We start from the raw sequence: 22,282 nt of genomic DNA, 5'->3' as shown, positions 1-22,282 counted from the left end.
TGTTGGGTTCCCCTATGAGCAGATATCTTGCTTTGGACAAGTAATTAAAGCTGGCTCTTTCCCTTGTAGGTGCATTCACCCATAGTTCTTGAACTAAGTGAAGCACTCCTCAACTGGCCAATTACAACTACTCCTTTGCACTTTGGGCACAAGCCTGTACATCTTGAGGATATTCTTGCTGAAATTTCTTTGACTGATTTGTGCCTCATGGGCAGATTCCATCACAGTCCAAGGCCAAGTCTTGTCACTGTCTCTCTCTCTGGCCCACATCTGGTCTCCATGATACATCCACCCATTATTAGACTTCTTGATCATTATTCCATCCTCTCCCAAGTGGGTTCAACTACCTTCTCAGCTCTGGTTTTCATCTGTTAGATTTCTTAGACACGAGTTAGAAACTGGGCCACTATGTCTCTAAAACTTCAGGAAGCCTATCAAGCTCTCCAAATGTGTTCTTTGAAGCCCTTTGCACTAAACTTAAGGTGAGGAACAAGCAAGCTTTACATCGCTGAGAAGGAGGAAGTAGGGATGGGGAATGCACTGACACTCTCCCTCAAGAATTCTCTCTTTTCTCCAACTCCTTGGCCAGTTTCACTGCAGCTCTTTTACACCTTCAAGTGTTGAGAAGCTAACATTGTTGAGATACCCCATGCTGGTTTTCAGTTTATTCCTTGGCCGTCCTTCATGGGTGGTCTAAAATACAGGAGTAGTTGACACCTATTTTCCTGGGGCCTCAGCCAAAACAGAGACAACTATTTAGTAACAGCTTTGGGAATATAACTTCTTTCTTTTATTTAGTCTGTGAGATATTTTTTCATTCGGGTATCACATTCTAAGGTCTGTTTGTTTTGTATTTACTTGTTAGAGGCAGTAATGCTAGCTGTACTACCTAAGTATGAGCTTAAATATCAATGATGGGTCAAGATGACCTGAATCTTATATTTTCTTATATTTATTTTAATTATCTATTCACTTGAAGAGATACTATACAAAGTGATCTGAAATCTGAAATACGCAAGGGAATACATAACAACAAATATATTATCCATGTGCGCCAACGTCTCCAGTCACTCTTTCTGGAAAGCAGATATTTTATTTGTTAGTTATTTAAAAAATTAATTTGTCAAACATTTCTAGGGATGTTCAGGTTCATCAAGATAACTTACAAAAAATAATTTCCTAACTTCCTCAGGCTGATTTGATTTAGCTTTTCATATATGTTATCTCTCAGCTGAGAGATGCTGTGCGTGGAACATCACTATGCTAAACCTTAGTATTCCATCTGTAAAATGGAAATCGTAATGCCAAAGACTTTGCAAAATTGTGAGAATTTGCTGAACCAAATAGATGTAAAGGCATTAATACAGCTTATTCAATAAATGTTAGCTTTTTAAAGTCCCATGCCCTTTGTCATGTAATATTAACTTCTACTTCCTCCTTACCCTTGACATTTGTCACTCTGCCACCAACATACTCTCTTTACCCCTTGTGACAATAATTACTTGACATTTCCTGCATATGCCCAACTTGAAAACTTGACTGTGTAAAGTGCAGCCATGGTGCCCTGTGTGTATCTCTGATACTATGCTTCCTCACTATAGTGAAACTGAGTATTTTTCTCCCCAACTTTGTGCCTTGTTCAATGTTTCATCACCCTATGTAGTAATTGACACCTAATCAACATTATATATTTGTTGAAGGATCACTGTGCAGATTAAGCCACCTCACTGAGGGTGGTTTTGTTTTGATAGTGGGGAAATGGACAAAGGTGAAATATTTCAATGACATGAGAATTGTGGTGACCATAGGACTTAGCTTGCCTAGAGTCAGAGATGGAAATATGAAGTGGTCGAGGAGAGAGGAGATGTTACAGAGAAGGTAAAGGGCAGAAAGGAAGGCCTTGGAAGTAAATTACATGTTGAGAAATTTCACCTGGACCTCACCTTGTCTTATCATCTTCAGACATTAAAAATAAGTAGTTCTTCAGTTAAGAGACTGGAACCTTTGAAGGCAACCACATGTGTCCCTACTTACTGTGTTAGCTAACCCTAGAAAGGTCAGTGGGGGAAAAGGAATGAAAAAATGAATCATTTTTCTCTCTTACTTGAAAAATCTGATGTTTTGGTTAAGAAGTTGGAGTCAGTGTTGTGGTGGCATTTTAAGTTGATGTTTTCACACATGCTGCTCCAAAAGAAGCTAGTAATAGTATGTATGGAGTTAAAAATGTAACCTTCACAGCTCAACTGAGAGCATTAATAAGGCATTGGCAACTTCCATCTTTAAAGTTTCTAGAGGAAACAGAACAGTTTTCAAGTTCTTACCTTTTGCATTTCTGAAATGAAGGAATATCTTGTTCTGTTTTTTAGCTTTTTGTTATTCCTAGATCTCAATTTATATGGACAATTTTATTAGATCATTTTAACAGCTTAATTGAAGTAGACTGTAAAATTCCCTCATATAATGTGTAGAATTCAATGTTTTTTGATATATTTATAGGGTCATGCAACCATCACCACAAACTAATATTTAATACTTTTATCTACTCTAAAAAACTCATACCCATTGTCAATCATTTCCCATTTCATTCCCCCCAGCCATAAATAATCACTGATCTACTTTTTTGTCTCTATAAATTTACCTATTCTGGAAGTTTGGTATAAATGGAGTCATACAACACTTGGTCTTCTGTGACTGGCTTCCTTTGCTCAGCATTATTTCATTCTTGTTGACATATATCAATACCACATTTATTTTTACTGTTGCTGAATAGAATATTCCTCTATATGGATATTCCACATTTCACTTAACAGTTTGTCAGTTGGTGAACATTTGAGTTGTTCTGTCTCTTGGCTATTATGATTAATACTGCTATGAACTTCCATATACAAGGACGCCTGGTGGCTTAGCGGTTGAGCATCTGCCTTCGGCTCAGGGTGTGATACTGGGGACCTGGGATCAAGTCCCGCATCAGGTTCCCTGCATGGAGCCTGCTACTCCCTATGCCTGTGTCTCTGCCTCTCTCTCTCTGTCTCTCATGAATAAATAAATAAAATCTTAAAAAAAGAACTTCCATTTACAAGTTTTTATGTGGATGTGTTTTTATTTCTCTTGGTATATATACATAGGAATGGAACACCTGGGTCATAAGGGCTTGTCAATACTTGTTATAACCTATCATATTTATTACAACCATTCTAGTAGGCATGAGGTGGTATTGTCCTGAAGACTAATGATACAAAGTATCTTTTCAAGTGCTTATTGATCATTTTTATCTCTTTTCTGAAGAACTGCCTTATCAAGTATTTTGTCTATTTTTAAAATGGGGTCATTTGTATTTGTAGTGTTGAGTTTAAACTCTTCCAGATTTGATATATTCTGGATACTAGACCTTATCAGATATATGATTTGTGAATATGGTCTTCCATTCCAAAGATGTTGTTATTTTTAGCACAGACGTTTTAATTTTGAGGTAGAACGATTTATCTAATTTTTTCATTTGTGCTTTTGATTTTGCTATTTAAGAAACTACTGCTTAATTCAAGTCAAAGATTCAAGTCACAAAGCTCTACTTTTATGTTGTCTTCTAAAGAGCTTTATAGTTTTGAGTTTATTTTTTGTGTATAGTGGGAGGTAAGATTCCAACTTCATTTTTTGTGTGTCTAAGTATTGCATTGTTCCAGCATCATTTGTTGAAAAGATTATTTTTGTATTATAAATTGGCTTAACACCCTTGTCAAAAAACAGTTGACCATAAATGTAAGGCTTTGTGTCTAAACTTTCTTTCATTGGTTGATACATCTGTCCTTGTGCCAATGCTTCGCTGTCTTGATTATTGTAGTTTTGTAGATCAGAAAGTGTGAGTCCTCTGCACTGTTTTCTCTTTTCAAGATTATTTCTGCTATGCTATTCGTTTCCATTTCTATATGAATTTTAAGATCAGATTGTCAATTCCTGCAAACAAACAAAACAAACCTGGGAATTTGATAGGGATTGCATTGAATCTATGAATCAATTTGGAGAGTATTGCTTTCTTAGTAATATTAAACCTTTTAATCAATAAACATGGATGTATTTCCATTCATTTAGATCTCCTTTGATTTCTTTCCAAAATTATCCATAATGTCACGTACAAGTGTCACAATTCTTTTAAGAATTTTATTCTTTAAAAAAAAGAATTTCATTCTTTTTTGATGTAGCTCATGTTTTACTGAACTTTTGTTTAGTCTGGTTGTACTTACTGACCAAAAGTTTCCAAGAATTTCTAAATATATTGTGTGGCTTTGTACAGTTAGGAAAGTGGCTTCATACAGTTAGGAAATTTTTGTGACTAAGAAAATAGTTTACTGTCATTTATATGTTCCCATTTTTGCTGTCAAAAGATTTTGCTCTGGGACGCCTGGCTGGCTTAGCAGTTGGGCGTTTGCTTTGACTCAGGGCGTGGTTCCCGGGTCCCAGGATTGGGCTTCCTGCATGGAGCCTGCTTGTCCCTCTGCCTATGTCTCTGCCTCTCTCTCTTTCTCTCTCTCTGTGCATGTCTCTCATGAATAAATAAATACAAATCTTTAAAAAGAGAGAGAGAAAAAAAAGATTTTGCTCCTTTAAGTAAAAAAATCCTATGTGTTTTGCTCTTGGTTTGAAATTAATAAAAATTTCAATATTGCCATAACATTGTTACTATAATTTAAATATGCCAGTAATGTTATACAAATAATTCCTACTTGTTTTTTCCAGTTGATCTTCAAATCTTGCTAACTATACTTGAAGATGTCTCTTAAATGCATCATCCCTTTCTTTCTATTATCTGTTGGGTAGCCCTAATAATTAAGTGGTTACCTTGTGGTATATTCTTTTGTCGCTGCTACCTTTCTAATTGTTTCCCCATCCTCTATCCTCTAATATTTTGTACTCAGAAGCCTTTCTTATGACCCCTGCAGACAGAATAATTTTTTCTCCTTTCTGTGATTTCCTAATGTAAAGTGCTTATTAGCACAGTATCTTTCTTAGGGGCTCCTAAGTGGCTCAGTCAGTTAAGCATTTGCCTTCGGCTTAGGTCATGATCCTGGAGTCCTAGGATCAAGCCCCGAGTTGGGCTTCCAGCTGGGCGGGGAACCTGCTTCTTCGCTGTTGCTCTGCCTGCTTGTGATCACACTCATGCTCTCTCTCTTTCTGTCAAATAATTAAATAAAAATCTTTAAAAAAATACCTTTCTTAGAGAAAACTTTCAAAAAACACCACCTATCTGCATCACTAATGATTTTTCAGACAGTGTAGCCTTTGTCATATTCTCTACCTTTCGTACATCTTCTCACTTCTCTGCCATTAGATTCTCACGCTGCTTAAACTATAAATCTTTTGAGAGCAACAAGTCCTCACCTTTCTATGTTCAGGCCCATACAGTTCAGAAATTAGAAAACTGAGTTAAGTTGTAAGTCTACAAATGAAAAATTATCCATGATCATAAATAAATTAATCTGCCTTGCTTTTGTAGCTGTCAAATTATGGATAGCAGTAACTTGGAGAGAGCTTTATTGATCAGTGCATGAGATATCATAATTTTCTCAAGTTTGAAGTTGTCCTTTTTTGAGTTGCCTATTCCTCATAGGCTTCCAAAGACTTATGCATTGTTATTATTGTTATTTTTTTATTAGAGGGTGGGGGTGGTCAGGAGTAGAGAGAGAGAATCCTAAGCAGGCTACTTGCTCGGCATAAAACCCGAGGTAGGGCTCAATCTCACAACCTTGAGATCATGACCTGAGCCGAAACCAAGAGTTGGATCCTTAACCAGTTGAGCCACCCAGGGGCCCCAACATATGATATATGCATTTTTAAAGAAGATTTATATTCCTGGCTTTATTTTACAATTTGGCTTTATATATTCTATTTGCATAATGTGGGGAAGTTGTCATATAGCAATTTAAGCTAAGTGAAAAATAGCGCTCAATTCTAATGTACAAAAACGGAATCTAAGATGCTAATTTTTAAAAATCATTATTTTCATTCTGAATAACACTTACATGCACTACAATATTTATATTCCTTTCAGTTAGTTGTACCATATGCTTATGATGTTTGTTGGGTCTTTGTTCCTAATTCTTTTGGTTAAGGTATTACTTTTATTCTAATATTTTACTAATAGGATATTAAAATACAATTCAAGATATTCTGAATTTTAATTTCATACCTTCTTTTCCTATAACACATAGCAAATGACATTATCTTATTTTTAAGCTCATCTTTGGGTTCCACTGTTCCCCATTCTTGTTGCCCTTATCCTTTGAAACTGTAAAATCTATGAATGTAAGGATTATGTCTTAGTTTTCTTTGTATCTCAAATGCTTAAGCCAACATTGAATGAGTATTTTTTAAAGTATCCCATGGTTTGTTTATCATATAATTTAAAATTGAGAATCTAAATATTTTTCAAAGGGAGGAGAATTTCTGAAAGTAATTTCTTTCTTAGCATCTTAACATCCAAACTCTGCTTGCTCACAAGATGACTTAATCAGCACCATATCAGAGACAGCTTGCTGTGTTTACCATTGTTAGTTGGGCCAGCATATGTCCAAAACAGTTGGAATGAGAAAAACAGCATTGACTTGGAGCCAAACTAGAGAGAGGTGGGAAAAAAGAGTTTTTAGCTATTAAACAGGACCAAATGCTTTGGACAGTATAGGGTGCTTGGGGGGCGGGGGGGGGGGAGGGCAGGGGGGAGGGGGGATTTTTTAGCTAAAAAAAAAAGATTTAGTTCATCTCTAAATGCACTGAAATAACAAAAATAAACTGGTGATGAGCCTTTAATTTTACTTCAGTGAGACTTGGTAAGTAATGTTATCTTCTCATGTCAACCAAAGAAGGAAATTCTAAGATATTTAAATGGTGGGTAATTTTTTTCAGTTTTATTTTCAACTTTAGTTGGTTTTTTTTATTCCTAATTACTGGCAGTACTCTGACTTTATTAAGCAATGTGAGTGCCTTCAATTTGAGCCATCACATTTCATAGAATCAGAACAATATATCTGATTTTTCTCAAGTTGGGTATCGTATTGCTCTATAGTAGCACTTGTAAGTAAGGAAAATATTTATTCTTGTAAGTAATGAATTACAAAATATAAGTATTTTTTGTTCCTTACACCCCACTGAGAAACAACTCTTGTAGAAGAAGTTATGTTTTCACTGAAACAAAAAATGGAAAGTAATATTTTGCTATGTACAAGGGAAGCTTGGAGGAAAAGTCGCCAAACACCACAATCAAGGAATAAAACAATTTTGACCATAATTGGGTTTTGTATCTCAGGCACAGCCTGCCCTCGGGTAATTTTTAATTAGATAAACCTTTTCTAAAGAGTTTCTATTTTCCGGTCTCTGTCATTTTCTCCTGTTTGGGAGGAGCTCGTCTCTTTCTCTCCTAAGAACCCTTTCCTTTCTCTGGTCAGAACTGCTCTGCTGGTTATTGATCTACCCAGGAGGTCAGTGAAGGCCAACAGTAATTGCCTCCCTCATGAGATAGACTTTCTGATAGAGACTAACATATACTCTATATAATTTAGTGGTGGAGAGAATAGCTTTGGCACTAGAAAGAAGCTTGAGAATCATCACTGCAACCTCTTTGCTTGATTTGTTTTCTACATGAGGAACCAAAGGCCCACAGAAATAGAGTGATCCAAGATTAGAACTGGAGACTCAGACCTCTTTCTGCCATGTTCTGCTTCTATTCTAGCCTTTGGCAAGATATTGCACATGAGCCAGGGATGAAAAGAAGAATGATGGAATACTTTATACATTTATTTATTCTCTAAAACGACAGGATCCCATGAGTGAGAGAATCAGGTAAAACACAGACATGTTTTTAACAATGTGATCTGACTAGCGAGTTTGGGGAAAGTATTTTCAGAATAGCATTAAAGATGGACATGAGGTTTGTACCCTGGGACATGGAAGGGAGGATGCACAAGAAGGGATGGCACTGTGTGTTCACAATCAGAACCCCTCAGGCCCCGAGGCTTGGTTATCAGGTCAAGTGTGTCAGGCCTGGCTTCCTCTTTTCTGAAGATGAGTTTTTCTTAGGAGGTGCCTTAGTCTTTTATGCAAATGGACATCTGCTGTGCCAGTCCCACCTGCTCCAGACATGCCCAGAAATTTCTGAACCTTGGCTTTGACTGAATCCCGCCTCCTGCCAACTTTACCTTGAGATGAATAAACCCAGCTGAATAGCCTACATCGATTGAACAGACACATGCCTAACTCAGCAGGTTGAATTTCCTTACTGACCTAAGGAATCACGTGGGGTTCTAGCTCCTTCCTTCTCTCCCTACCCGGCAGGGAAAGTGACCCCTCTACAAGTACATTTCTCTTAGGATAAATAAAAACTGCATCTATTTTTTGTTCTCTTACTTCTTTTGTTTCACTGAGGTAATATTTACTTCTTACAATTTCTTTCAAGGATTAAAAATTCCAAACCATTGATTTAAAACATTTTTTTAAACTAGAACTTAAATTTTTGCTTAACAAATGAGTTCTCAAGCTGCTGAATCTCCTCTACCAGTCTGATCTACATTATGTTATGAATTCTGTGGAAAATAAAATTGAAACCATTGGATTCAGAATGGCTTTGCTAAGCTCTATGATTAGCAATGTATTTCCTATGATCTTGGGTTACATTAATTTAAAATTACATTAATATCTGGAAGAACATTCGGGTAACTATTTTTTTCCATACTTTTTTTTTTTTCTCTTACAATGCTAACTACTAGGGCTATTTTGTTTGAGGCACCAAATTTCTTTAGTGGTTTGGCTACAGATCTATCACTAGGGCATAATAGTCAACCTTGTAGTAGTATTACTGTAGCTTTGAGGTACATGTGATGTTTCTTTAAAACCTCAAGGTTTTAAAATATTCAGTATAAACTAAATCAGCCCACACATTATTAACAAAAATTTTAATGTCAAATAAAGACAATATCCTGTAATTTCTAAACATTCCTTTCTTAAACTCATTCAAATGTTGATTTCTATAAAATGTACTGGTCTTTGAATACATATATATATGTAATTATATAGCAACTGCTACACAGATGGGTGCAGTCTGTGTTCTTTATTTTATTAAAGGAAGTTTCAATTGAGCAAATATTTGTTCTAGATCTAGCTTCATGCGGGTATGTTATCTCTGCTTCATGGAAAGAGATAAATTAGAAGGAAAACCTACCTGAATTGTTTAGTGTGGAATATGGTAAAGTGACTTTCATTTAACATCATTCTAAATTAATATTTACCATGAATTTAAGTAAGCAATTCACCTTAAAAAAAGATGTTATATATGTGACCTTACAAGAAATTAACTTAACCTTTAAGTCACCTATAAAATGGGGATAATAGGCTGCTGTATGAAATGAAAAAAATTCATGCAAAAATTATAACTAGTGCTCAGCACACATTGCTCACTTAAAAAATGCCATCATGCTTCTTTATATTTTTGTTTTTGTTTTCCAGTTAACTGCAAAATGCAAAAAACAGGCAACAAAGCCTAAAATTAATATATCAATCCAATGAAAATTCCAAGAGCTTCTTTACGTGGTGTTTTCCTTGTCAGTGTATTCTGCTTCCTAATTATGTAGGATAGAGAATAGAGAGGCAGCTTAAAAATTTAATTATCACAGGGAAACATCACTATGTGAAAATAAAAAAGTGCCTCTGCAGTCAATTTGACAGACATTTTCTGTCAGGGGCAGGTAGTAAATATTTTAGGCCATGCTCCTCTGTGGCACTCAACTCTTGACTTTTTAGTGTAAAAGCAGGCATAGACAGTACATAAATGAATAAGAATGAATGTATTACAATAAAACTTTATTTGTGAACACTGGAGTTTGAATTCCAAATAATTTTCATATCTTTTCTTTTTTTAACCATACAAGAATGTGAAAGTCATTCTTGGGTCATAGGTGGTTTAAAAAACAAAACAAAACAAAACAAAACGGGGCTGTCTGGGTTTGGCCCATGGGCCATAGTTTCCTGACCCTTGCTCTATAGAATCCTGTTTCTTTTTAATACTTTAAATAACTTCTTTCTTATACTTTGTTTGTACCAAGCATACCACTTCAAGTTGTAGACTAATCATCTCACAGCTGTGCTTAAAATATTGAGAGGCATTCTGTAATGTTGACAGTTCTCTGAATACAGGCCATTCCTATAAACAGATACTATGAGTTCTACCAGAAATAGAAGTTTTAATGACATCTAATTAAATAGAAACTGTAGAGAAAAATTATTACATTTTCTTATGCTAGATTATGAAGATCTTTAATTAATGTACAGAAACAGATATATTTATTTATATATATATATTTTTTAATCCGATTTTTCTGATAACCTCACGGCCTTCTTTGAGGTAGACCCTTCTGCTTATCTCCAAAGTTGTGCCTTAATGGCTAGAGATCATCCCTCATAATGCACAGAGAATCATACACCAAAAAAGCTCTGAAATCAGAAAAAAATAAACCACCACAGTCTATCCTGTCAAATCTTTTCTCACACTGTCAAAAAACAGCTGCCTCTTCCTTTTTGTTACTACTTACTTTCTTCAATTAAAAAAGTAATCTAAAAATTTATGAACACATTTAAATCTCATTAACACTATTTACAGTTAATTATGAGTCAGTACCTCCACCTCTGATACAATCCAATGGGATTTAGTAATCAAGTACTAAAGATAACTTAGTTAATAGGCAGTCTTTACCTGTAAGTTAGTGGATTCAAAATGGAAAGTAAAATGAATTTCAAAAAAATTGTCTAGACTCAACAGAGTTTTCTATAGCTAAAAGAAAAGAATGAAATACCAAATTTGCACTTCCTAAATACAGACATGTTTCTTAAAAAAAGCATCGAAACACAGGTGTTAAGAAAGATGCTTTGAACTCACCTGAAAATACACAAATGTGTCAAAATATGCCGGAATGTGTTCTACTACAAATCTCTCTATTGTATGTATTGGCAATTACAGTGGTTCTCTACCTCTAAAAGAAAAAAATATGTAATATTGTTTTAACAAAAAACTCTTCAGTCTTGTTTATATCAAGGTATGCGCCAACCTGAACTGCATAGAAATTAAACTGGATACCTGTTTTGTAGAACTCATGAATAAGAGGAGTGGCTAAGATCATGGACTCTAGAACTGAATGGTGTCTGTTTTTATTTCTGTTGTACACTTAGTAGCTGTGTAACTTTGCCCAAGTTCCTCTCTGGCATCCATTTCCCTCATCTGTGAACAAGGATCATGATCATGTCTACCTCATAGGTAACCAGATAGTCCAACCTCATATAGTATTGTACAAAAGAATAAATGAATTAACATCTATTTTATAAAACATTCAGAACAGTGTTTGGCACGTAATGAGCACTGGTATTGGTGTTGGCTTCATAATTTAAATTAAAAGAAAGCAACTCTCCAGACTGACTAACATTATGGTATCTTTGTTCTTAACCAAGTTTAGAAAGCCAAATTTGGAACCGGCATAGGGAAGTCACATTTTATTAGAATGCTCAAGCCCTGAAAACTTTGCATAATTCCAAGCTTGCATAATTATTTTAAAACTCACATATTCAAAGTGCTTCCTGACAAAGGATAGTGGGTATTTCTACTTATGAGCAAAAGTGGTGCCACCATGTGGCAATAACATAAACACAGGTGCCAATGCATTTGTCTGGCTAGATTTGAAATTATGCAACGTTAGATGAATTTTTTATTTTTTAACATTTACTTTTCCCCCCAAATTTTATGTACAAAGTGAAACTTTATTATTTCCAATTCAAAAATTCCAAATTCCCATAATTCCATAAAACAGTAATGCATGTTCTTTGAAAGAGCAGTAATGTAATTTGCTTCTGATTTGAATTTAGCAAATAAAGAAATAATGCAGTTACAACAGTGATTTTCAACTGAATTCCATGGAGTCTGGATTCCCAGGGGAAGGAGCAGAGCGGAAGCTAGTGGGTGAGACATGGGTTCCTCCTGAAGAGTTGTGCTGTTTTTTTATGTTGGGGCTATTCAGAAGGTTTTATATGAAGGAAGTGTCCAGCTGTTTAAAGAAAGGTTTTTAAAGCCAGTGCAATCCTGTATTAGAAGGTTTTAGTGGGACTGAAGACTTTTCATTTTGTAATGAAGATTTTTTTTTTAAGATTGTATTTATTTATACCTGAGAGACACTCTGCCTCTCTCAGAGGCAGAGACATAGGCAGAGGGAGAAGTAGGCTCCCTGCAGGGAGCCTGATGTGGGACTCGATTCCGGGACCCCAGGATCACGACCTGAGCCAAAGGCAGACCAACTACTGAGCCACTCAGGTGCCCCTGTAATGAATATTTCCTGAGAACTTAATGTATAGCCCAGACCTGGACAAGGAAAAAAAAAGTGCATTGGTTGAAATCCTCTTCCCATTTTGCAGCATTGAAGATTAGTGGGCAGAAAGGAAATCTCAAAGAGGAAGCAAGGGAAGCTTCATGCCTGGCATCTCTGCTCTTTCTCTCCTTGTACTTGCCTGCACCTTTTAATTCATGCTGTTGTTTTGAATATATTAAGCATTGAAACTCAGAAAAGATTGAAATCTTTTTTACTGGTGAAAGGTAATTTTCCTGGCAGAATGCAAGAACCAATAAAAGCTCTTTTTCTCCTATCAAGAAAGAACACAGTTACATACTTCCACAAACAACAGTTCCTGTTAGAAGAGTGGGAACACATTCTTTGGAAAATTATATTTGCTGAATAAACAAAGGTATTTGGGACATGAAGAATGTTGTTACAGACGTGTATCTGCTGAGAGAGCTGTTTGGCCAATCAGCATTCATTCAACTGAAACTTACTTATTAAACTTATTTTACATTTCAGATGATGGACTAGAATGTGGAGTCAGAAGGGAATCTGCTACTATAAATACTAGGTTTTCATAATTAGAATAAAGTATTGTTAGCCATTTGCAAATAGTAATAATTTAGTAATTATATGTAACCTAGAAGAACATACAAGTTTTAGGAACAAAATACATGAAGGAAACAGTTTGTCCCCCCCTTCCTTGTAAAAACCACTTTGTTTGTCCCAGGTGATGAGTTGTTATATGAGGCTATATAAATAACTTCTGGGGATTAATATTTATATTTTCTATTTTAAGACTAAAATTTCTCATCTGCCGAAGGTGTCATTCGCAGGTAATATTATGTCAGGTTAAATTTTTATCTCAGATTACAAAATAATATGGATTAGGTTCTTAGCTCCTATTACCTGGAAGTTGCAGAAATTGGCTTGATCTCGTTTCCATCATGCAAGAAGCTCAATGAAGCTTTTACTCAGTTCTCAAATAGTGAGGAACTAGCAAACACTGCAATAGTTTAGAACTAAGTGGGTATTACAAATGAGTTGGCAATTCATGTTTGTGTTATGGTTTGTTATGACTGCTTAATTCAAAAGCATATTTGCAGAGAGGGAATTTGAATTAAGTAAATCAAAATAGTAAGGCTTTGATTAAAAAGTTAGCTTTCTTTAACTTAAATGTTGATATTTCAAGGCCTACTGAAATTTTAGTCATTTGTGGTTATTTTTGTTTCCTGCTCAGACCCCTGGGAAATAAGAGAATAGTAAATCAAAGCCCAGATTGCTTCTTGCATTTATTTTCTTTTCATTTATGCCATGTATTAGTGTACTCGAAGAAACTAAAGACATGTATAACTTGAACAAAATCACTTTGAGGGAGAATTATATTTCCGGACTAATCAATTTAAATAATTCTTGTTATAAAAATTATTCTTTTCGTGTTTGATAATTTCCTAATTCTTTTTTATTTCATGATGATGCTGTCATAAGTAGAAACAGTGGAAAATCAGCTAGGAATATTTGTATTACTAAAATGATATTTGGGCAGTTTTGTCATCAGACTGAGGATATATTACCTGTTTTTCTCTTATCCCATGTTTGATGTTACTTAATTCATTAGTTTACTCAAATTTATTAATTTACTTTTTCAGAGAAAATGTGCTTTCCAAGACAAAAGTGACACTACACATTTCAATGAAAAGCCTTCACTAAGGGGTATTCTATATTTTTAAAATCAATTATTGGTTATTTTAGATAAAAAGTTAAAGAATTTTGATTAAATTAACTTTGGGAGGCTCCATTCTTTTCTATTTACATATATTAATCTAATTCTCCATTTTTCAAATTAGAGACGAAAAAATTCTTAGCTTACCATTCTGGCCTGATTTTCTGATAATATAACATGGGATGATCATTTATAAATTAGGCCTTATTGTTTAGATCATTCTGTACTGTGACCTGTTCTTGGTGATCCCCACTGAGAAAACAGCATGGATGGGTAAATTTTATTTGAGTCTTTCCACCCTACTTTGGTGGTTGTCACCTGTCAGTACACTGAGTTTTCAGGGTACATTGAGATCTGGGAAATGTGAAATAACATAATAGATAAGAAAATATTTGAGATCATTTTTCCCCCCAAATACTTATTCACTATTGCCAGAAACTTACTCAGTTATCAATAATTTAAGCAGTTGAATAATATTTATCTGAAATTCAAGTGGTCAGGTCAAAAGGACCTAGAAAGTAATTGCTTTAGGATTTTAATGCCATGTGTATATGTGTGCATCTGTGCACATATATTTCTAATTTTATTCCCATATGATTCTTCGGTCATTTATTCATTTATTCCTCCTATATGATTCTTCTGTCAATTATTAAGTTATTCTTTCATTCATTCTAGGTATGCATGAAGGCATTACTCTGTGTTCATGCTATACTAGACACTGAAAATACGGTCCCTCCTCTCATGGAACTTAGGATAATAGTGAAGGCAGACAAACAAATTTATGAAAGGAATTGCAGAATTTAATAGGTAAATGCAGTAAGACTTGGAAAGACCTCCTGCATCAAATCATTTTTATTATATGAAGGTTAAGTAAGAATCAGCCTAGAAAAATGGGGTGGGATTGGGTTTTAGAAAGCAATGACATGTATGAGGTATCTCTGAAATGTAGGTGAAAGCATGGAGTGTTGAGGAGCTGCAAGATCAATGTGACTTAACTGAAGGGAGAGTAGGTGGTGTTGAGGCTAGAAACACAGGCTGAAAGCATACCAGACGGGGACAGGCCAGCCATGTTAAAGACTGGTGTCCACTGATGGATTTTTTAGCCTGGAAAGTGACAGATGACTGCTTCAGTAAAACAATCAGTGGTGGTGCTGAGGTCTTCGTGAATTCAAAAAGGATTTGAGAGTGGAAAAGATGATTTCTGTCAATTAGATATGGGTGATAAAAGGGAGAGAGAGGAGTCAGATACCACTTCAGTGTTCTCTCGCTGCAATAATTGAGACCAGAGGTACTGGGGAACGAGTAGTCTAAGACAGCTAAATGGAGAGTGCCAGTAGTAGTTATACATATGGGTTGCAAGTTTGGAATAGATGTTTAGGATGGAGCTAGAATTGTTACCCTCAACAAAGCAAATACAGTCCTGGAAATGGAAGGGATCATCACGGAGAGTCCTGGTGAGAAAATAGAAGAAGGCCCGTGTAGGATTCTAGAACAGCAACATCATTGCCTTTCATGTATCATGTTTTCTACATAAGTTTATGGGTTGATCTTCTGCAGCAAAATATGAGTTCTCTGAAGGCTTTCCTGACTTCCCTTGTTGACTAAAAGCTTTTTTGTTATTTAATAGGGCTTTACAAATATTTGCTGAATAAAGAAATTAATGAAAAATGATATATCAACCTGATGATACATAATAGCAATGACTACAATGTTGTTCTAGATACATACAGTACTAAATAGTCTCTGATACTTTATTTAGATAGTATATCTAAAGAATTTGTACAGCTATGTAGTTATTGAGACAAAAGCCTAGAGAAACAAGATACAAGCATCAGGCATGCCCTGTCCTCCAATAGCTTTTTGTTCCAGTATAACCAACAGGTTATAAGGAGTAAAAATGTAAATGAAAATACGTAATTGTATGTGTGTAGTTCCAAAACATTCTTAGAAGGGGGTGAGAGGTGGTAGCAGGATTTCAGAAAAGGAAATAACGAGGTGACTGAAATGGGTTTAAATCAAGTTCATGGAGCTGAGGGAAGAAAAAGACTTGAGTTCTTCTATTTATTTCCCCAAGCCCATGGATTCTACCTGAAAAACTCTCTCCAGCTATCAAAATAACCAATGACAACGAAGTGGCAGTGAAGGTAAAATCTGTCCCCCATTGAAGGGCAAATTCCTTAGATTGCTCAAGATGCGATTGACATGCAGTGCTATAGTTAGAGCAGACTATGATGTGCTACTTATGAATTGTCGTCTACCCATCCCCAAGGCCTCTTCAGTTTCTGTTCAAGAAGGCTCACAATGAAAACTACTTACGTTAGCTGATCAGACAATCAGAGCAACATTTGTTTCTCCCCAGGTCTAGCGATTGTAGTTCATATGTCCCCTTGCCAGTGGTTGTGGACAACCATTTCCTTGGTATAAACAACTTAGTTTCCACATAAACTGGCTCTGGGCAGCATTGGTGATGCTACTACACCCTGAGTTACAGCTGTGGTAACTATGAATATTAACTGAGATAAATATGGTCCTAGTTTTTATTGCATTTTTCAGGTTTTGATTGTTAGGTGAGTTGATGCATACAAATTGGTGGTGGGATGGTACCTATACCAATCTTTTGTGAAAACCTCTAGTTTGCACCCTACTGCTTTGAGATCTCCTTTCAGAGGATCTGCATTAACAGTCTTCAGCCATAGTTATGATAGCTGTAAATGGTCAAAATTGTGCCTTCTTAGAATTTTTCTATCCATGGGGTTTGCAAATTGTTCACTTAAAACAGTCTTAGAATAGATTCTTGTTTGTAAATTAGCTAAGAGCAACCAAAGATTTCTGGTTTTGAAAATAGAAAATTCTTCTTACTTACCTGTGCTATAAATAACAGTATCTAAAGTGAAGAATTAAACACTATGGCTGCTAGATTATCCTTTGAACTCTGAATTAACACTTTAAAAAATATTTTAAAAAATGCTTGTCGAAGAAATTAAGTTACAACTATCAACAGGGTATGTCCGTTACTTAAATAAATGTGGTTAATATACATATCTATGTGATCTGAGATTTTTATTTTGAAATGGGAGCTTTTTTGTTTCCATGTTCATTTAAAAGTAAAAACTATTTCTAAAACAAAATTGCATGAATTGATTAATGCTAAACAGAAGAAGAAATAACTATCAAAGAAGCAGTTAAGAAAGACACTGGAGAAAGAATGAACAGGGCTCTGTAAAATGATAATTAAGACTAGTTGATATATATTTGGAAATGTTCTGACTGGGCATTTGGTATTAGAATAATAATATAAATATAACATATATATGTGTTGGCATGTAGTTGAAATCTCAGACAAGCATAGTAAGTCCAAATAAAGTTATGAGGTCTTGAGCTAAAGTAATTGAGATCTGTTAAGAAAACATCATTTGTTTATAACTAGTGCTACTAATAACTACAATTTGTTGCATCAACTTCTTTCTAATTTATGCACCACTGGCACCTGTTCTAAGTAATTTGTAAGGAATTTGCATGTTCCTAGACAAGAAATGTTATGAATAGAGATGATTCCATTTCCTCATTGTTAAAATTGGTGGTCAATTTTTTCTTGTAAGTTGATTATTTCTAATTATGATAATATAGCAGCTGTGGACAATGCCCTTTCTTTCACATTCTGTGCTATGAGAGTGACTATAACTTGTTGAAACTCCGCCCTGGTCTTGTGTTACTGTTATTGCTCCTGGGGAGGCTTATTAGCCTGTCACAGACGCTGTAAGAAAAATCCATCATTTCTTTTGGAATACGATGAGTCTTTGTCACCCACAATGCAATTAATGTTAAAAATAGAAAGAATGGTTATGATATGATTATGATTAGCCAGAGATGAGCTATTGTCCAAGTAACAGAACTAATCCAGCAGGCCAAAGATGACCTACACAGCACCATCAGTTTGCTGATTGCCATTTCTCTCTGAGTTTGATGAAATATTCATGCCTTCCCTCTCCTCTCTGCAAGCACTATTGATTTCTTGTATAAACGCTGCTATATTTAGTCTAGACAAATGGAATGTGGATTGCTGCTGAATAAATTGGATGAAAGGCTGGGATCTTGCTTGCCGCTTTCTCTCAGTCTTGGGCAATTATTTATAATCAAGAGCAGTTTTTGTAAGTTGAGGGTGATTTTTCACAATTTAGTGATTAGTCTCTGAACAAAGGCAAGCAGTTAGACACAATCATTTCTGTTGGGATAGCAGGTTAAGAAGTCAAATTACCCTTTGAGGTTTACAATAGCTGTTTTGGAGAGTTCTGGGACTTTTTTCACCCTTATCTTGTTTTGTAGGGAGGGGTTTTTTTAGGGATTTGATGTTCACAGTTAATGGATATGAAGAATGCCAACAAGAAGAGACCCCAGGGTCTCCTGAAATTCTATATTTTGACTTTATAGGGTTAAATTCTGACCTTTGTTTATTGGGATTTCCATGCAAACACTGGGGGCTGTAGTTTGGCCTTTTTAATGCAAAAATGAAATACATCATTAACAGTCATTGCTTTTCATTGGGACCATGCCAACTCTATAAATTAATGCTCAAAATCTCATGTTACTCCAGAGTCTTGATTGAAAGTTCTGCATCAGACACTGCAACTAAGAACTGTTAAAGGCCATCATGCTCGTTTAATCCCAAACTTGTCATAATTACTATCTCTATTTTCATAAATATCATTACTTTAAAGGACACCATCCACCAAACTATGGTTTATTGATAAGTTGTTTTACCATTTTCATTAAAGTGACATATGTAGTACCATCAATGCAAGCTTCTGATCAATACATTGAAAAGTGACCAGTGTTAGCAACCCAAGATTGATACCAACTCATCTCCCACCCCACCCACAGGTGCACACCACATGCCTTGTACGCACATGCAATTCAAGTGATAAGTAAGGACATTAATGTTTCATTTAGTATTTGCAGCCTTAACCTCTACAGATAAGATTTCTGTTAGTCTTTCTCAACGTACTGAAAATAGCTCTTAAATCCACATGGAATATTAACTTTGTAGTTCCCAACCTGGAATTTGCAAATCTAAGTTACTTACAGTAGTAGTCAGAGCATTAGATGCAATTTGGAAAAATACAGAAAAGTAAGAAGGGGAAAATTATTCTTATTTCCAACCCAAATACAGCTATCTTCTGTTCTGTATCTCACCAACCTTTGCTACAAGAATTCAGAGACTAATACAATTAAAAACCCATTAGGATATATGCTCTAAAAGGGCTGGAATTTTTGTCTTTTTTGCTTTCCTCATTTAAAATCAGGCTTTGGAATTTAAGATTCTCAATAAATGTATGTTGACTTAAGTTATATTTATTTAAAGAGTTATCATAGGGTATATGTCACTTTTCTTACTGTTTTTTCCTTAATGTTGTAATAGCATTCTTCGTGTTCCCATAAACCTTACTTTTAATGATTATGTGCTTTTCTATTATATGGATGTGACATACTTTACTTAGACATTTCCTTGTAGTTGATGATTTCAATCAAAATAATACTTCAGTAAACAGTATGACATTGAACTATTTCTTTTCCTGTTACTATTGTCTTCTTAAGATACATTCCTAGAGTTGGCAAACTTGAATCAAATGGTAGATTATCTAATGCCTCTTCTGACATATCCCCAATTTTTTTTCAGAAGTTTTAAGCCATTTGGTAGTACCACTTACAATATATAATTATATATTTGGTCGTATGCTTACACAATGAGACATTATATACACACACATATGCACACATGAATCATATAGATGATATTTCATACTTAGAAAATGAGATCTTATTTTCACCTAAAATTTGCATTTCTTTACTAGTAAAGGTAAATTTAAAACATTATTTATATTCCTGTATTTTATTTTTTTCCATTTTTCTAGAAGTTTTTCTGTTTTCATTTTCTAGTATTAAATGGAAATCTCATACAATTTTATTTGCTTACTTGCTCTTAATATTTTTGCTTTGTTAGCCAAACAGTGTTGATTTATTTTCACACATAAAAAAATTCCATTTTGATATAATTAAAAAAACCCAGAGCATTTATTGAGAAATGTGCTATATGTTGTAGGTACTTGGTATGGATTATCCCACTTACGCCATTTAACAACTCCCATGTTGTTACTGCACATATACCTTACCTATGAGCTTTTGTGTTTATACTGTCCTACAAGTTATCTAATAGAAGTAGTGCTGAGAATTTTATATACATTATCTAATTTTTTTAAAATTTAAATATCTTATAATTATTCTTATCAACTTAATTATTCTCATCCAATATTTCTTCCTCTAATGTTTTGATTTGCTTTAAGCTTCCTCACCATTTTTGTGCCTTACTCATTTTAGGACTAGATAACTGAAATGCAGATTATCATCTTTGAAAAAACAGAACGTGGAGACTTGGCTACTTTTACTCCATGTTTAGACTTAGTGCCATTGTTGTGGTTGATTAACTAATCTACTCACCATTTTCAACATTTTATTTTTTTTAAGATTTTATTTATTTATTCATGAGAGATACAGAGAGAGAGGAGGCAGACATAGGCAGAGGGAGAAGCAGGCTCCTCGCAGGGAGCCCGATGTGGGACTCAATCCCGGGCCCTGGGATCATGCCATGAGCTGAAGGCAGATGCCTAACCGCTGAGCCACCCAGGTGTCCCCCGTTTTCAACATTTTAGTGTGCAGATTTGTCCAATAGCTCTGCAGATACATGGTTGAAAGCTTTAATTCTTAAGGAATTCCTTAATTCTTGAGGAATATATCTTAGAATATATCTTCTAACTCTGACTACAAACTAACATGTTTGCAAGTATGGCAATTAAGTTGTGATAGAAGTTCTCTATTACAACTTGGCATCTTTTCCTCAATAGAGTAACACTTTTTGTCCTAAGTTGACCTGACTTGTGTAAGTCATCCAGCAAAGTAAGTTTTATGAAGGACTTTGATATCAGGAAATAATTGGGTTCATCTCTGTGGTTTTGGGGGGATTTTTTTGGGGTGGGGATTCATTTCTTTGAAAAGAGAAATTTAGAAGATTCATGAAAAGAGTATTGCTGGGTAAAATTAGCATAGAGTCCATTTTACCAAAACTAATACACTAAAGACCTTTTAATGATCCTTGTAAAAAATGACTACACTTGTTGACATAAAATTTGTGTGTAGGATCTAATGTCTTTTATTTTTTGTTTCAAAATCAATGTGCTAATTTCCTATCCTCTGCCGTGCCCTCCACCCTTTTTTTTTTTCTCCTGTTTCTCTAGTGGATGTGAAGTCAGAGGTTCCTGTGGGCCTAGAGCCCATCTCACCTTTAGACTTAAGGACGGACCTCAGGATGATGATGCCTGTGGTGGATCCTGTTGTCCGTGAGAAGCAACTGCAGCAAGAATTACTTCTTATCCAGCAACAGCAGCAAATCCAGAAGCAGCTCCTGATTGCAGAGTTTCAGAAACAGCATGAGAACTTGACAAGGCAGCACCAGGCTCAGCTCCAGGAGCACATCAAGGTAGCAAATGTTTCCTTGCCTCTGACAGCTCTTCACTCAGGAAGCCTGCTACAGGACATGGGCATAAGAAGAGCACTTGCAGTGGTGCAGAGCGGGGTGGGGTGGGGGATGTTTCACAGCAATTAAGACATGGAAGTATGGCCTGGAGGAAATTGTGATTGTACTTTGGGTAAGTAGTAAGAATGCTGACTAAAAACCAGCTTTGCTCTTGGAGGGGCCTTTACCATTCTCATCCATTAGTTTACAGCGTCAATTGTAGAGAATAGTAACTTCCCAACATCTGTTTAGTTTGTCTTCTACGTGATTTTGTTCATTTGCCCCATCTATTCTCCACCAAGAACCATGAACTTGGGAAGATCTGTTTTATATTTTTTAAAAAAACTTCATAAACTATTTACCAGAAATGACAAAGACAGAGCCTTCTTGTTTTGGTTTTGATTTTTAAGTGGATTTTTAAAAGTTTTTATTTAAATTCTAGTTAGTTAACATACATGTAATATTAGTTTCAGATGTATAGCATAGTGATTCAACAGCTCCATACAGCACCTGGTGCTCATCACAACAAGTACACTCCTTAATCCCCATCACCTATTTTACCCATCCCCCCACTCACCTCCATATAAGTAAATGTTCTGAATATATCCTAATTTTCACCATGAAGAAGTCCTCATAATGCAC

At 35.3% G+C, this 22,282-nt stretch overlaps 1 protein-coding gene across 30 annotated transcripts in view; it reads left to right on the top strand.

The window, feature by feature from the left end:
• HDAC9 (histone deacetylase 9) overlaps positions 1-22,282 on the top strand; it is a 911,611-nt gene that overhangs the window by 457,527 nt on the left and 431,802 nt on the right. For 28 of the 30 annotated variants that reach the window (XM_072783863.1, XM_072783864.1, XM_072783866.1 and 25 more), the window contains one exon: positions 21,363-21,604. In XM_072783863.1, coding sequence (XP_072639964.1) covers positions 21,363-21,604 — 242 coding nt within the window. Of the gene's footprint in view, positions 1-7,717; positions 7,828-21,362; positions 21,605-22,282 lie in introns of all 30 variants that reach the window. The other 2 variants (XM_072783882.1, XM_072783880.1) reach the window with 1 other exon arrangement.

Source organism: Canis lupus, chromosome 18 (assembly GCF_048164855.1).
Source record: "Canis lupus baileyi chromosome 18, mCanLup2.hap1, whole genome shotgun sequence".
NCBI classification, from domain to species: domain Eukaryota; kingdom Metazoa; phylum Chordata; class Mammalia; order Carnivora; family Canidae; genus Canis; species Canis lupus.
This window is presented reverse-complemented; position numbering and strand designations above follow the sequence as displayed.